This window comes from Actinia tenebrosa, unplaced genomic scaffold, assembly GCF_029948245.1.
Source record: "Actinia tenebrosa isolate PJP-AT-01 unplaced genomic scaffold, QUT_ActTen_1.0 PGA_scaffold2__45_contigs__length_23673736, whole genome shotgun sequence".
Taxonomy (NCBI): domain Eukaryota; kingdom Metazoa; phylum Cnidaria; class Anthozoa; order Actiniaria; family Actiniidae; genus Actinia; species Actinia tenebrosa.
The window spans coordinates 14,065,668-14,080,764 of record NW_028292579.1 but is presented as its reverse complement, the minus strand read 5'-3'; the positions used below and the strand labels follow the sequence as shown (position 1 = coordinate 14,080,764).

Sequence of the window (15,097 nt, the reverse complement as noted above, 5' to 3'; positions counted from 1 at the left end):
CGCCTACGAGCGACGCATTGAAGAACCATACAATGAGAGTGCATTATCAAGCTATGATATGACGTCAAGCTCACATTGCACGTCCAATATTACCTCAACCAGAGGAGTCAGGATGGACGATTAAAGACGACTACCTGGTACCAGTTCTTATGACTTTGGACCCGATTCCCAATGCTTGCGTCAATCTCCTGCAATAATTGCAAGACTGGCTGTGCAACACAACGATGCAAGTGTCGAAAGTCAAAAATTGTGTGCACTGGACTTTGTAGTTGCAAAAATTCCACAAGTAACGAATGCATCAATGTTTATTAAAATAGCTGGTGGACTAGGTACAGCAGGTAAGTAGAAATATATGCGCTAAAGTGTAGACGACATATCGATAATTCCTTATAATGACATGGGTCACGTAATTGTCTGATTTATTTAGTAAACAAGTTTTAGGATGTTATTGTATCAATACTTTCAAAAAACGTTTAAAACTTTTCAATTCTGCTGAAAAAATTTGATGTAACTTATTGAATTACAATTTTTACTTCCCCATTCACGATTTGTCACGTGACCTGTCATTTCCGCCTAAAAGCATCTGATATTGTTTAGAATGATTGTTTGCTTCATTGGAGATGTATAAAAGTTCATTTGAGTCGTCCCTGTAGAGGCCAACGCATGAAATACTTTAAAGCCTCGTTTTCATGCTCAGTCTTGACGTCACATTTTAAATGCTTAAAAACATAGCTTTAGCGTTAAAATCCAACTTGGCAACATTGGTTTTTCGAAATCAGCATACTTTAATTAACAAGAATAAGTATGTTGCCATAAATCAGACAGAAATGCCCGTACCTTTACGATATGGGGTTCGGCCCACCAGTCTAATTTACCTTTTTATCATTACTGTTTTAAAATAACTGTGAAGTTTGACAAGAAGGATTTCAAAATACTGAAGATATGATTTTTGGGTAGAACATAAATCAATGGCACTCGATGACGCAGCCATTAGAAAAGAGACTCAATGAAGCAGGAATCATACATATAAAGGACTTACCATCTTTATTCGCCCAACAAGACGGCGGCCAAGAAGACCACGACATGAAGTATTACTGCAGACGACGATCATGGCGTACAAGCATGATATTCAAGGAAAAGAGCACCAAAACTAGTCGGGAGGGTTGCTAAAGAACTGAAGAGTTGTTAACGCCAAAATGTGGTTGCAACTGTTGGAGAAGTCGTCCTGTTAAACTCATCAAAAGCTTTTCCTTGCTGGTTTTTGGGAACGAAGGTCAAACGACAAGAAACACGAGCAAAAATTACGCTCCAATCCGACGATAACTTTAATCTCTAGTCTTAAAAGACAGTTCTCTTAACGCGTAATGGAATACTTTATCAAAACGAGAATGAATTGAAGGACTGCTAAAGACAAATTATATGATGTTTTCCTACTTTGAAGGTCTATCTGTTCAACGTCTTCCACGTTTTGCGCGCCAAATGATAAAACAAGAGCCTTCGAATTTTGGTACAAGCGGTTTTAATGTATTCAAAATGGCCTCCTCGGTGAAGGGTTTGTTTACATTCAAAAAAGGATTTTTTTCGTTCACGAAGTACGTCTAAAATGCCATGTCAAGAAATTATCGTGAGTTGTGTAAGTATTTCAAGTTGGTAATTAAAGTATACAGTAAGCTAAGGTGTTTAGGACGTCATTGAAATGTATTTTGTCGGTAGAAACAAACGAAGAATTAACAATTAGATCAGGTTTAGATATGTTCAGTTCTCTGATAAAACACGACTGGACCTGTAGGAGACGAAAAGAGATACAGAAATAACGAGCCGTTAAGTGTTCTACAGCTTCAGGAGTGATTGATCAGAGAACGAACAGAACATAGCTAGCTATAGTCTGATCGATTTCGCTATGTTTACAAAAAGAGCGCGCTGTGATTGGCTTATAACGCGACATAGAGCTATTTGATTGGTCCAATTTTGACAGGCAATGACGGCACTCTACAAGCCGGACATGCAACTGATTCATCCATTTGTAAACAAGAAAGGAGAATGGCTCGTAAATATTAGCAAAAAAGCCTAAGAAAACAAGCATTTCAACTGCTAGAGGAAATGGAAATTCAAATAGTGAGGAGTTTGAAAAAGGTTTTCGCAGTTCAGATCGTTAAGTGGACATTAAACCTGTATAAGCACTCAAGAAAACCAAGCTTATGGACACTTTGAATGCACGAGGAGCTGAAATCTTAATCTTCGAAGCTGGGAATAAAGGTACCACGAACTATAAATGAAAGCTTTGTGCCACATATGGTAGTATTTCGTACTTGTAGGTTCGGGCTATTCGAAAATAAACGTCGTTAGGAAAAATGTACCGTATTAAACTGAGCGTAAAATTGACGATGGTAGTTTGTAAAGTAAGCTTAAATTACTTACAATAGATTTGTTCATTCTTTTTGGACTATTAAACTGTGACAAAGGGGCTCAACAATAAATTCTCAATACCACAATTAACCTCTATCAAATGAAAATTATAGCAAAATCGGCTTTACCCTAGTTTTCACTACTTAAAAAGGAGTTATCAATTGAAGTGAACCTCAGCAAAATACTATTGTTCTACAGTGGCTTTTTGATTTACTGCATCAGCCTCTGAGCAAAGCAATTGATAAATAACACTTGAGTATGCTTTTGGTAGATGTACTGTACATCAGCACACCAGTTATTGCTGGCCAATATTTCATGGCAGGTATATCAAGGGCTGATGCAGCCAAAATTTTAGGGGGGGGGGGGCTAATTGAGTTTAGGGGGGCTAATTGAGTTTCATCCGTCAACACAACAAACAATATAAAAAAGCATCGTTTTTTTCTGCCCCCCCCCCCCCCTGGATCCGCCCTTGTATATAACCCGAAAAAATAAAGTAGCGTCATGTCTGCATTGGAATTGCCAGCTTAGCATAGAAACAAAGTAGCACAATAATTACTTATTTTTTTATTTTTTTATTATTAGTATTTACTTATTTACAATATTTACTTATTTATTTAATTTAGCATTGAAGCATGGTATAGCACTGTAGTACTGTAATATCATACTACCGTAGGACTGAAGCACTGTAGAATTACATGACTGTAGTACTGTAAAACTGTACTATAGTACTTTAGCACTGTACAGTAGCTCTATAGCACTGTAGCATGTAGCACTGTAGCACTTAAATGCTGTAGCACTTAAACGCTGTAGCACTTAAACGCCGTAGGACTGAGGCACAGTAGTACTATAGCACAAAAGGAGTGAGCTTTTCAAAAAGTTTATATATCATATGTCAGAAAAGTTAGACAAAATAAGAAAAAAGCAAATATTCCACCAACAAGTTTTTTTTATTAAATATTATCATTTCCTATAAAAACAATTGAGATATGAATGGCAGGCACTACAACCATTTAGGCAAAACAAAGCCTGTCTGAAATGAAATCTGAATTTGAAATGGTTGGTTTCAGCTAATGAGCAATCATAAATTAATTGTTCAAGCTGTCATAAATTTTTTTCTTTCAATTATAGAGCCAAAAAACAAGTTTAGTGTTATTCAAATATCAGGATGAAATATAGATAATGTTTACCTAATGGGGTCTTTACTGCTGTATGATACCAAAAAGTCTAAGGTTTCAGCACCTACTGATTAGTCAGAGACAGAATGAATGAACATATTTTGAAATATGGGTTTTTATACAAGCAATTGGTTGTGCTTTCTTTCAGTTCATATTTTAATTATTACACTCAAAGCAGCTCATGCATTCCTATCAAGGTTCAAAGATTCATTTTCATTATTGGAAGTTTGATTAGCGTCTTGCTTTGAAACTTGCTTCAAAGAAAGGAACATTACAAATTTCAATAATGGGCTGGGATTAAAACTTAATCAAGGTCTTCACAGATTTGTGCCAAGCTAAAATTATTTCAACAGTACTTTGTTTTACAGTTCCATTCAGTGACCACAAATAATAGTTAGAAAAGATATAACTAGCTAAAAACTAGTGTGAGCTGCGTCAGTGTTTCTAATGAAACAGTAATGATGAAAAGGTAAATTATACACCGTGAAAAGATGAAAAAACTTACTGACATTTCGGACAGTAGTCCTTCGTCGGAGGACTAGGACGAAGGACTAGCGTCCGAAACGTCAGTAAGTTTTTTCATCTTTTCACGGTGTATAATTTACCTTTTCATCATTACTGTTACAAATAATAGTTTTTAGCTGAGGCTGGAATTTCCACGCATAGGAAAACTACAGTTTATCATGCGCAGTAACTCCAGTCTCGGCTAGGAACTATTATTCATGGTCACTGAATGAAACTCTAAAATGGAGTATTGTATAGCTACTTTTTTATGCAGCTGAAGGGCACATGCCAGGGCATGGGATAAAATCCTATTCAAGACGGAGAATTTTTTCTGAGCCTTTCCATTTGTAGCTGCATAAGTTGCTTGATATATTGCAAGGATCAGCTCAATTTGATACATTACAACTGAAGTACAAAATATATTTCATTTTAAAAAAATTATTTGCACCAGTGAGTGCGAAAGGAGATATTGAGGTTAGCCCTATCATGATTATCTCCTAGGATCGAAAAAGAATTTAGTAGTTAGTTTTTGCAGAGGGAGGAAAACAAGAGAACCTGAAAAACCCTCGAAGCATGGGAAAGAACTCAACTCACATACGACACCAAGCTCATAGGGACGCAAACCCAGGTTGCATTTCGTGAGAGGCAAGCACTCTCACTACTAGGCCACCCATGCTTAATATATATCCTAATACAAATATATATCCTATCAGGCCCATAAACCCACCTAAAGGCCAGGTTAAGATGGTATGAATTTTGCCTACAACTATCGTATACAACAAGCTCACGTCTGTCGTAGATGAGTTGTAGGCTTGATTTACACAAGTTATTTGTGTGGTGTATTGTTTTGTTGAAAAACTAGTCCTGTAACAAATGAACATTTTGATTTTTTGAGGCAAAGACCTCAATAGGATTGAAATTTATGTTAGTTTTATTAAAGCAAGCTTGAGAGCAGGATGAAAATCAAACTTCCAATAATAAAATGAATCTTTGAACCTTGATAAGAATGCATGAGCTGGTTTGACTGTAAAAGTTTTACATAATGCTTGTATTTATCAAAGAATTATATTGTGTATTTGTTACAGTCAAAACGACACAGCTTACTGCCCTACGTGTAGGTTCCATGAATGGTTTCATTATTAAAATACTGTAATTTATTATTCTTTCTTGGAATACAAAGCCTCAAGATTCAAAATAATAACCAATTCTTAACTCACATTCTGATTGCAATATTCCATATAAGGAATGCCATAATGCAATCAGAATTCAAGTTTTGATTTTATTGTTATTATGAATGGTATTATCAAAAAAGATAAAAATGTTCAGCATTTGAATAAAGAATCCATTAATGGAACCTAAGGGATAAGCTTGAGAAGTGTTAGCTGTAATAAGAAGACTTTGCCATTGTGAGAAAAAAAGTCAAATTTTGGGTTCAGTGCCCCTGCTTAAGATATATTCCCTTGTTCAGGGCTGCAATGTCTGCTCACACAGACATCATTATTATATGAAATATTGTAATGTCAGGACCTTTATTTTTCAATTTGTGGTTTCCAAAAAACATCCATACCCCAGCATGGAAAAAATGAGAAATTCCCAGGGGTTTGGGGGTCCAGGGATAAAACAAATTTACAAGGTCGGTATGGAACAAAATTGGAAATTGTAGAGGGGTTAGGGAACCTTTTTAAAATTCCCTCCATGGTGGGGTGTGGAAATTTTCTGGAACTACAGAAGACAAATTTTTAAAAAATTGCATTACCTTCATTCCATACCATGGCATGCGTTAACCTAGAAAAAAATGAAATGAAAGTTATTTGTGTTAAGATACATCTCAATGAATGTTAATATTTCACAATCTGATTTTTATTTCAGAGATGTGTACACAAGAATAATTGCATTTCACAAGCAAAGACCAACATAGCAAAATAAGTAACATTAATCCATGTTTTCATGTACACTGTGAACAAGCTTTTACAAAACTTTAATTTCATAATGATTCTGGTCTTAGAAACCAAGAAGGGAATTTATATAAACAAAAATATCCTGGTTGTAACTTGCTTCATGCAAACATCCTTCCAGTTAAAAAGCCCTCACCCCCTGGTTATAAGTGAAGTTATAGTAGTTCATGTTCATTTTTGATACACTAGGAAGAGATTGGAAATAAATGAAAGGTTTATCTTTCCTAGTCTATTTATCCTCCTATCCCTAACCCCTTCCCCCCCCCCCCCCCCCCCCCCCATCCAATATTAGCCTTTTCTGGTTTTAAACCAATAAAAAAACACATAAAATGAATGCAAGCCCAGGCCTTAAAACCAGTATTTCTACAATATTCAACATAAACATTTGTCATACATGTTAGGATAATGAGTATTGTTTTTTAAGCAAATGCAAGTAGAGTGAGCACAGTAAATCTGTGAAACTTTAGTAATACTAAATAGATGAGAATATGTGGACCCCGTAGCACTTATGAAATACATGAAGATATAGAAATATAGAAAAGTTATAGTGCTTGGGAACGAGGTTATTCCGGGCGAAAGGCCTTGGAATTAAATTCGGAAAAATTAATTTCCGACCTCGCTAGTATCGGTAGTACAATTCCGAAGGTTGTGGGTTCGATTCCCGGCTAGGTCGGAAATTAATTTTTCCGAATTTAATTCCAAGGGCTTTGCCCGGAATAACCTCATTCCCAAGCACTATAACTTATCTATATTTCTATATCTTCATGTAATACTAACTAGCACAATTTCATGCAAATTCCATTCTTTTCTATCGTTAAACTAGCACTATTTTGCACTATTTAGTAATTAGTGTTTCACGGATTTACTGTGGTCACTCTAGTGGTCTAACAATGCTGCTTTGTGATTGGATGACCTACTGGGTTAAAAGTTATAGCCTACTAGTAGTAAAAAGTCCCAGCTTTGAAAAGGAAAACATTAAATGTAATTGTAATTCAAGGCTAGTTAGCATGAATATATTGGGAGACAAGTTGGATTTGACTAAAACAATAGGTCCTGTGACTGTCATCAGCTTCACGTGCTATGAACTCACAAGCATTTGGGCTTGAGGAATAATTGCTAATGACAGCTATTCAGCCACTCAGCCCCATTAGTCTCAGCTACTCAGCTCGATTAGTCTATCTATTCTGAGCAGCTATCACCAATACCTGTTTTAATATTATCTTGTAAATAAACTTTGAAATTATGGTAATAAAGCTCAATCAATCATAAAATTGAAAATCATGGTAGGTTAAAGTCTAAAGGTATTTCACAAAAACCTCATTAGAAAATATATGTAAAAGGACCAAAATTATTACATAGGTTGTTCTATATTTAGCAATGATTAGTAGATTGAAGAGATAAACTGAAACCAAAGTCTGAAAGGGCAGGAAAATAGAAAATGAGATTTTCCCATGAGGGGAGGTGGTAAATTAAATTTTTGAAATATTAAGAGCACTAATTACAGCATTGTTGGGCAGGAAAAATACAGCTGCAGGAGTAAAATAATTATTATTTGGCCACATTACACACCTAGCAGTGTAATACACAGTTAATTGTTTGACATGACAACACTGAAAAAGAGTACCTGAAAAACAACAATTTGTTATTGAAAGGAAGCAAACTTCAAAGCAGTTAACAGGGGGCGACAGTCATTTGGGTGTTGAAAAAACAGATACCACCAGCTTGATGCACTGATGGTGATCATATCATTTTTGAGTGTATGCTATCTGTGCAGCGCTTGGACATATCTAAATTATTATTGGGTTGGTGGTTTGGTAAAATATTGAAAAAAACCTCATTCCCGTAAATGGAAATTTCCAGAAATAGAACACAAATAATTGTTCGAAGGATTTATTTAATTGGAATGGAATCTTGGTTATCGCTATCAAACAACAAGGCAAAAACCCCTGTATCAATCAGAAAAGTTACTATATTAAAATAAATGTCATATATACACCTAATTGAAAAAACGTTGTGGGGTCCAAAAAAAGGTTATATCATCAAAGCTAAGACCAAAGGGGAGCATGGGAAGACAAACAATTATGCTAATTCCATGCGTATTGCAGTTTTCCCTTCCTGTGCACATTGGCATGTTGTTAATCTAGGTCGACCAACTTTTGCTCTACTGTGGATTTTTATATGTCTATATGCAAAGATAATACACATTACACTGTCTCTCTATTATTACAGATAGATATATGACATTTAATTTTTGTAATGTAACATTACTACCCAATACAGGGATTTTTTCATTGCAGTTGTTATCCACAACCAATATTGCATTTGAAAGGTGTGATTTTTGTAAACACTAATTATGGTTTCATTTATTGTATATATAGCAAATTGTACTTAAGCACATAAGAAGTAACATAGTTTTGTGAAGCAAAATTTAGTCTTTGTAATATGTAGAAAAAATCCAATATTTTGGTTAATTGTTAGACAAATTTTTAAAAAATGATTAAAAATAGTTAATGTATTACCCCAGATAATTATATATAGCATTCTTAGCCACAAATTAAGCCAACACTGTGTTTTAACAAATCAGTTTCCCTTGTACTAACTGGTGTTACCTAACAGCAAAATTTGAATAGGGAATCAGATAAAGGTACTGTACATATAGATGAACCTATGCAGGGGTGATGGTGTGGGAAGAAAGGTCATGCAAAGGAGTTTATACAGGTATTTCCCATCCACTAATCCCTGACTATTCCTTATAAATCCCTTATGTCCACTGCCATTAACCATGTCTCACTGTCTCCTACTCATTCCTCCCTTGCTCAGGTCCCGGTTGTACGAAGCCTGGATAGCACTATCGGATGAATAAATCTCATATAGTATATAAATGTATGGGATAACAGCATCGACTTATCCACTGGATAAGGATTTATTCTTAGGATAGTGCTATCATCCCTTTGTACAACCGGGCCCAGACACTATAAAAACATAATAAAGTTATATGACATAAAATGTTACTGTAGTGAAGTATAAATTGATATGATATAAGATGAAAGCTTAGAGGGGCATAAATGTACATAAGATGAGATCGCAACTGCCACCCGGTTAGCTTGGTTCAGTAACAGTGTATTTTGTGTGATTGGAGGTAATGGGTTGAAGTGGCTCATATGACCCCTTAAATAATAATCATGTCTGTGTACATAATAGTGCAAAAAAGAGAAGGAGGTAAAAGGACCATAGATGATGTAAAGAAACCCTGGCAGCGATATACCAAAAAAAATGGCAGGATAAAGAAATATATGTGATATATTTTATATGATAGTGCACATGAATAAGTAGGTGATCTTTTTTTATATAAATAAATAAGGAGCTGATATGAGAAAAATGGTAGCTAATCAGAATTGAGACATCATACAGATGTGTAACTTCTCTTGAAACTATAGATTTCCAGGCCAGCAAATTAAAAAAAACCTTGGTAATAACAGGTTGATAACAGTAACATTACATGTAATAGTTTTGATATTTTTCTGGGCTGGTCAATTTCCACAGCCATCAGGACGGCTTAATTTTGCAGTGACGTCATTCATACGTCACTAATTTAGGTCAGTTGGAAAAATTCATATACTAATAATAATAATAATAATAAAAGCTTTATTTAACGAAGGTTTAAACTTTCAGTCATAGACTGGTTTACAAAATGCCTTCCTAAAGATATAAAATACAATGTAAAAGCAAGCTAATAATATATATTTATAAAATATCTAGTAGATTAAATATCATCCCAAAAAGCAACCGTAACCCTGACCCAACCCCAGTAAATTACTATTTACTCATAAATATAAATATTAAGTATAAAGTGAATATATAAAATCCCATACCAGCCCTTAATCCTACCCCCATAAAAAATCCATGTGCAAATAGGCTGCAAAACAGTCCCCACCCTCCCACAAACCATCCGCAGGAACGAGGCCACACTCAATCGAGTGCTGAACTCGCCCCAATGGACGGTCCCCAAAAAAGTAGGGACTGCCCTGCAGTCCAATGCACAGAAATGTAAAAATTGAAATTAACCAAATAGATTAAAAATTAAATAACTAAAGAAGAATTTAAAATTATGATCATGTGGCAGACCTGCTGCTCCAATATTTCTTTCGGAACTCCTTAAGGGAGAGTGAATTGCGTGTTTCTAAATCTAAAGAATTCCACAGTAATGAGCCAGTAACCCTAAGTGATTTCTTATGAGCATTTGGAATATATAAATTGTCATTTATAGAACTACGTGTATTTCTATTATGAACGTCTTTGACATAACAGAACATGTCATTCATGTATTGAGGAGCTACATTATTTAACGATTTAAAAACTAGACAAGATTTAAAATAATTAATGCGCTGCCATATAGTTTTAACATTAAGTTTAGTGAAAAGCTCAGTTGATGATATGTCCCTAGGTCTTTTAATATCCAAAATAGCTCTTAGAAACTGTTTAGTTACTTTATGTAGCCTTTCTAAGTTTTGATCACTACTATTTCCCCATAAAGTGCAGCCATAATCTAAGAAAGGCTGGACCAAGGCATTATAAAAGGTCATTCTAGCATGAAAAGGTAGAAGATGTTTCTGAACCCGACAACGATTCTTCAATTGAATGTATACACATGTGGGCAAAAATATGATATAAGAAATGTATGGTCCTCTATCACTGAAATTTATATTCCTATTTTGTGCTCAGGCCTTTAAAGCCACATCTTTTATGACGTCAACTGTAATTATTTTGAGGTCTGTGGAATTATGCCTCAGTTCATACAAAGTTATGTTCATGTAAAAGATAGTAACAAAGCTTACACACACAAAAACAATGCATTCGTTGTCTAAAACTAAAAATATATTCTGACTGTATTCTGAAAGCTTGAATAAAAAATGGAAAATTTGACAAAAGATTGCGTGATTACAAAAATGGATGGTGTTTAAGCTTGGGATTCAGTTCGCAAGGTAATGAAAAAGTAAATATAAAAAAGGCCTCCAAAATTAGAAATAATTGAAAGATTTCCTAAAGAATTAGATTATGAAATATTTTAACAATGAAAAGTATTTGTCCAGCCTCTATATTTTACTGTTCCAACATGTCTTAACATTGATTTATTGCGAATGACATTATTATTTTGTATTATCTTATGCCCTGAAATAAAGGTGTATGTGTTTGTTTGATAATTGACTGAAAATTGGTAATTAATTCATATATAATTAGTTAGCTAAGCTGCTTAGGCCATCCATACAGGTTAAGACCTTTTATCTCGCATGTCATTATGAAAAAAGATATCATGTTACATATTTTTGAAGGGGAGCTAGGGACTATAAAAATTTGAACTACAAAGTGAAACCATTTTAGAAAGATGAAAAGTGCTTCATAGTTCATTAATTAGTTAGAAGAGAGAATAAGAGAAAAATATCAAATGCCCTTTGCGGGAATCGAACCCAACTTCAGATTCGGTTCCCGCCTAGGGCATTTGATATTTTTCTCTTATTCTCTCTATTTCATTACACACACTGAATGCATAATTTATTACTACTATGCTATAAGTATTTAGAAGAGTATTCTTGATTTAAGCAAAAAGATGTAATTGGTATAATTAGACAATGTAGTCAGGTTGGGTTATTGGAGTATAGCACTGTGGTAGTACTTTAGCACAGTAGTACTGTAGCATTAATGGTAGCACTAGATTGTAGTGCTACAGTACTAGGGTAAGACAGTGGCAACTTGTGGTACAGAGCTACAGTGATACAGTTAAAGAGTAATACAAAACTTAACTGCTACAGTTCTACAGTTGTACAAGGATACAGTGCAACAGTGGTAATGTTGAAGACTACTACATTGCTACAGTGGAACTGTACTCGAGTGCTTTTCTGCAATAATGCATCTTGGCTACTTTGGGAAATGTTATTGGGTCAGTTATGAAGTGAAATCAAGAAAACTATTATAAATATGAATTTGATGAGGGTTATCATAAAAGCACTACCAGAAGTGCTGCTCAATAAAAGTTAAAGGTTGGCAGGAATTAAAGATATAGCACTCAATATGCTGAGAAATAGTTATGAAGATTAAAGATATACATACATTTCAATGACAAAAGTGTGCAGGAATCGCTTGTCTTAAAATCCATATAGAATGATGACCTTGGCATGGGGTGTTTTTTAAAAATAATGGCTATGGGCACAGCTGAAAGAAAAATGTGTGATAAAAATTAAGTATTGTAACCGAGCGGTTAGCAAAATTAATGGATATTTTTTATCTAGTAACAAAAGAAAAAATGAAACTCAAAAGAAAGGATGATTGAAGCAGATGAAAAGGTTAGTTACATATAAAGTGTAACAATTAGTCCTGGTTCCTGAAAATGCTATGAACTAACAGTGACCAATATGGGAATGGAAAGTATTCAGCAAAAGATATAGATAGAAATAAATTTTGGAATGGTAGTGAAGTATAACATATTTGATTTGAAAAGCCGCCACATTTGGCTACTGGTAGTTTATAACTGATAGGCTAGTAGTAGGTCATGCAATCTTAAAGCAGCATTGATGATAGACCAACCAGTAGTTAGAGTTCACTAAAAAATAATACTGTCTAAGCATATGGAAAGATAAAGGCATCATATATAAGAATAGAAAGAAAGAAAAGTACATATATACATAGAGTGAGATTGATATTTGAAAGCAAAATATTTAAAAGACAAGCACAGAATGCAATGCAGCATGGTAGCAACATAGTAAAAAGTATGAGGGCAGTAAACTTTATGAAATTAGAAAAAATATAGTATTGTTATAAATGAGGAGGATGGGGAGGGGAAGGGTACAAACCCCAACAGTCAAAGCAAAATGGCTTTGCTAATTTAGAAAAAATGAATGACAAGAAGGTTATCTAAGAGAGTTAATTGTGAAATATATCTGTGCATGTGCTAGTATGGTATGATCATTTTGATATTAAAGTAGTAAGACAAGCAAAAAAGAAAAATACCTAAGAAATATATAGAATAAATACAGAACAAAAAATCACAAGAATGAAAATCACGAAATAATCGATGTAAAAAATACTTATGGCATGTTAAAATAAAAGTAGAGTCAAGGGAGATGGAGTACATGAAGATATTTCGTCAGGAGAAAATGAAAAAGAGAGAGAAAAGTTGGTGTTTAGTTTAGTATAAGAAATAAAGATAATGAAGCCATGATCAAAGAAATATAGAAAATGTAAGGAAAATAGTAGAATAGTATATTTTGTGCACTTTGGGATATGGCGTGAATAGGCCATGGAAATATAACATTGCTGTACAGATGAAAGTGTTTGTTAATGGAAGGTTGAAAGATGTTTATCATAAGAGTGGTATTGAAAGTAAGAATGATTTACCTTGAAAGATAGTTGGTGGCTGGCTGGCTGGCTGGCTGCGAAGGAGGTGGGTGAGTTGAAAAGAAAGTACTATACTAAAGGGAGATAAGGAAGAAGTGAATAATGATATGTATGGAAGATGGATGCATGTGATTTGCATTTAATGAGGAAAAGGGAAACGAGGCTGTCTCGGCCGCCAAGACAAGGGAAGGGAAGGTTCACATTGAGGAACCTGAAGGCATCATGAAGCCTAATGATGGTTTAAAACCGCGTTGACACGAAGAAATGTGTGAACGCCTACTGCAGGTAACACGGGGAAGGTATTTTGAAAGAAATGATTGGGAAAAGATCGTCCAAAATAGGAGGTTATTAGGAAAGAGCGGTTTGTGTTACCTGTGAAGTAGGGATCCTCGATGATGAATGAGTGTTTGACCAACAGCAATGAAAGTTGAGTGGGCCACGGAATAGGGGTAGGGAAGGCGGCGAGCGAATTGGGAGTTGGTCAAAGACTTATATATATTTGGTTTGGTGGGGGAGTCCATGCCGATGGCCATGTTGGATTCCCGTGATCCTTTGCGGGGTTTGTTGTCTTCCTTTTGGGTTTGCTGTGTTTTGCCTGCATTAGGCTTTGTTTGGATGTTTGTTTTGCTACTAAAAAGGATGTTTTGCGCTTGCTTAAGCAACAGTTTGATGTGCTTGTAAGCGCAGGAAAGCCCCCAACTCCTTGCAGTGGAAAGAGTTGAAGTATGCTGGCAAAAACAACATCACATTGTAGTTTGTCTTCTGCTGTTCTGTTCGATATCTTTGTATCAGATACTTTGTTTGTGAATGTATCATAGAGAGTTAAGAAAGAACTTGGCTCTTTGTTACTCTCAACTCAGGGGTATGGTTAACTCGCTTAACGCTTACTAGCAATGAATGGAATATGAGTGTGAAAAAATTATGAGTTTGCTTGCTAGATGTTGATTTAGAATTTTATGTTCTACTTACTGCAAGCACTGAGTCTTGATTGAATATCTTGATTGAATATGAAATAGACAATGAAAGCCACATTACCCAAATACTACAAGAAATTTAGGAGTATGAAGATATTGCGATTTCACTGTACATTAGTCAGCTCGTTCGTGTATTTGTAGGCAGGCAAAACACGAAGTAATAATTTAAATACATCGTAAAAACATAGTAAAACTGGAAAAAAAATTACGAATAGTTTCAATCCATGTGGTAATAAAATAGTCATCCTTGGGTGTGTGCTTCATAGCTAAATGCCATATAGTGTAAAAGTGAATACACCTACTTGGAAGAACGTTGTCATACGAAAATAAAACAATAGAACATTAGTGATTTGGTGGGATAGGAATTACCGTTAATCATCCTTTTTAAAGGAATAAATTTGTTAAGCCCCCCTCTCTCCCCTTCCCCTTCGTAACTAAAGAATCACGTGTACTGATAAAAGGTGATTTACGGTATTAAAGGCTTGATACAGTAGTTCACTAACATAATCACAACAGTTTGTTCCTATTTTTCGGTTGCATGACCTCCAACTTCATATGTTTAAGTTTTTCTCCTCTGCGATCTAGTTCTTTGTGAAGATTTATTTAAAGTCTTCTTGTTAGTTGATATTGGAGCGTATAGCGCTCCGGAACCACTAGTCCATCCTCGAGTGCGCACACCGTAAATTATACTTGA

At 34.9% G+C, this 15,097-nt stretch overlaps 1 protein-coding gene and 2 long non-coding RNA genes across 4 annotated transcripts in view; 1 reads left to right on the top strand and 2 right to left on the bottom strand.

Moving 5' to 3' along the window:
- The window catches only part of LOC148909311 (uncharacterized), a 55,024-nt gene extending 53,564 nt beyond the window's left edge, over positions 1-1,460 (bottom strand). The window contains exon 1 of the long non-coding RNA XR_016120492.1: positions 1,040-1,460. This is a non-coding gene — a long non-coding RNA (uncharacterized LOC148909311). The remainder of the gene's footprint in view (positions 1-1,039) is intronic.
- Positions 1,461-1,570: 110 nt separating this feature from the next.
- On the top strand, positions 1,571-6,263 carry LOC116287528 (uncharacterized). The gene is made up of 3 exons (XR_004196085.2): positions 1,571-1,633; positions 1,976-2,256; positions 5,955-6,263. It is a non-coding gene; the product is annotated as an uncharacterized LOC116287528 (long non-coding RNA).
- On the bottom strand, positions 5,452-13,968 carry LOC116292041 (uncharacterized). Of its 2 annotated transcripts, XM_089034322.1 has the most exons (4): positions 13,802-13,968; positions 13,430-13,503; positions 12,146-12,247; positions 5,452-5,870 (listed from the first exon to the last, which is right to left on the bottom strand). In XM_089034322.1, exons 1-4 carry the CDS (start codon positions 13,960-13,962, stop codon positions 5,866-5,868), a joined length of 342 nt encoding a protein of 113 aa, XP_088890448.1. In that variant the 5' UTR covers positions 13,963-13,968; the 3' UTR covers positions 5,452-5,865. The 2 variants fall into 2 exon arrangements, with proteins under 2 accessions (XP_088890448.1, XP_031555141.2); XM_031699281.2 differs by lacking the exon at positions 5,452-5,870 and having other exon boundaries at positions 12,072-12,247.
- Between the last annotated feature and the right edge of the window lie 1,129 nt (positions 13,969-15,097).

What these genes read in the sequence shown, in the direction of transcription:
- LOC116292041 (XM_031699281.2), bottom strand. Translation starts at nt 13,962, where the DNA reads ATGGCCATCGGCATGGACTCCCCCACCAAACCAAATATATATAAGTCT. An exon ending in CGAGGATCCCTACTTCACAG is followed by an intron (nt 13,504 to 13,801) that starts GTAACACAAACC and finishes ATCTCCCTTTAG; the next exon opens with TATAGTACTTTCTTTTCAAC. An exon ending in GCCACCAACTATCTTTCAAG is followed by an intron (nt 12,248 to 13,429) that starts GTAAATCATTCT and finishes TTTTTCTTTCAG; the next exon opens with CTGTGCCCATAGCCATTATT.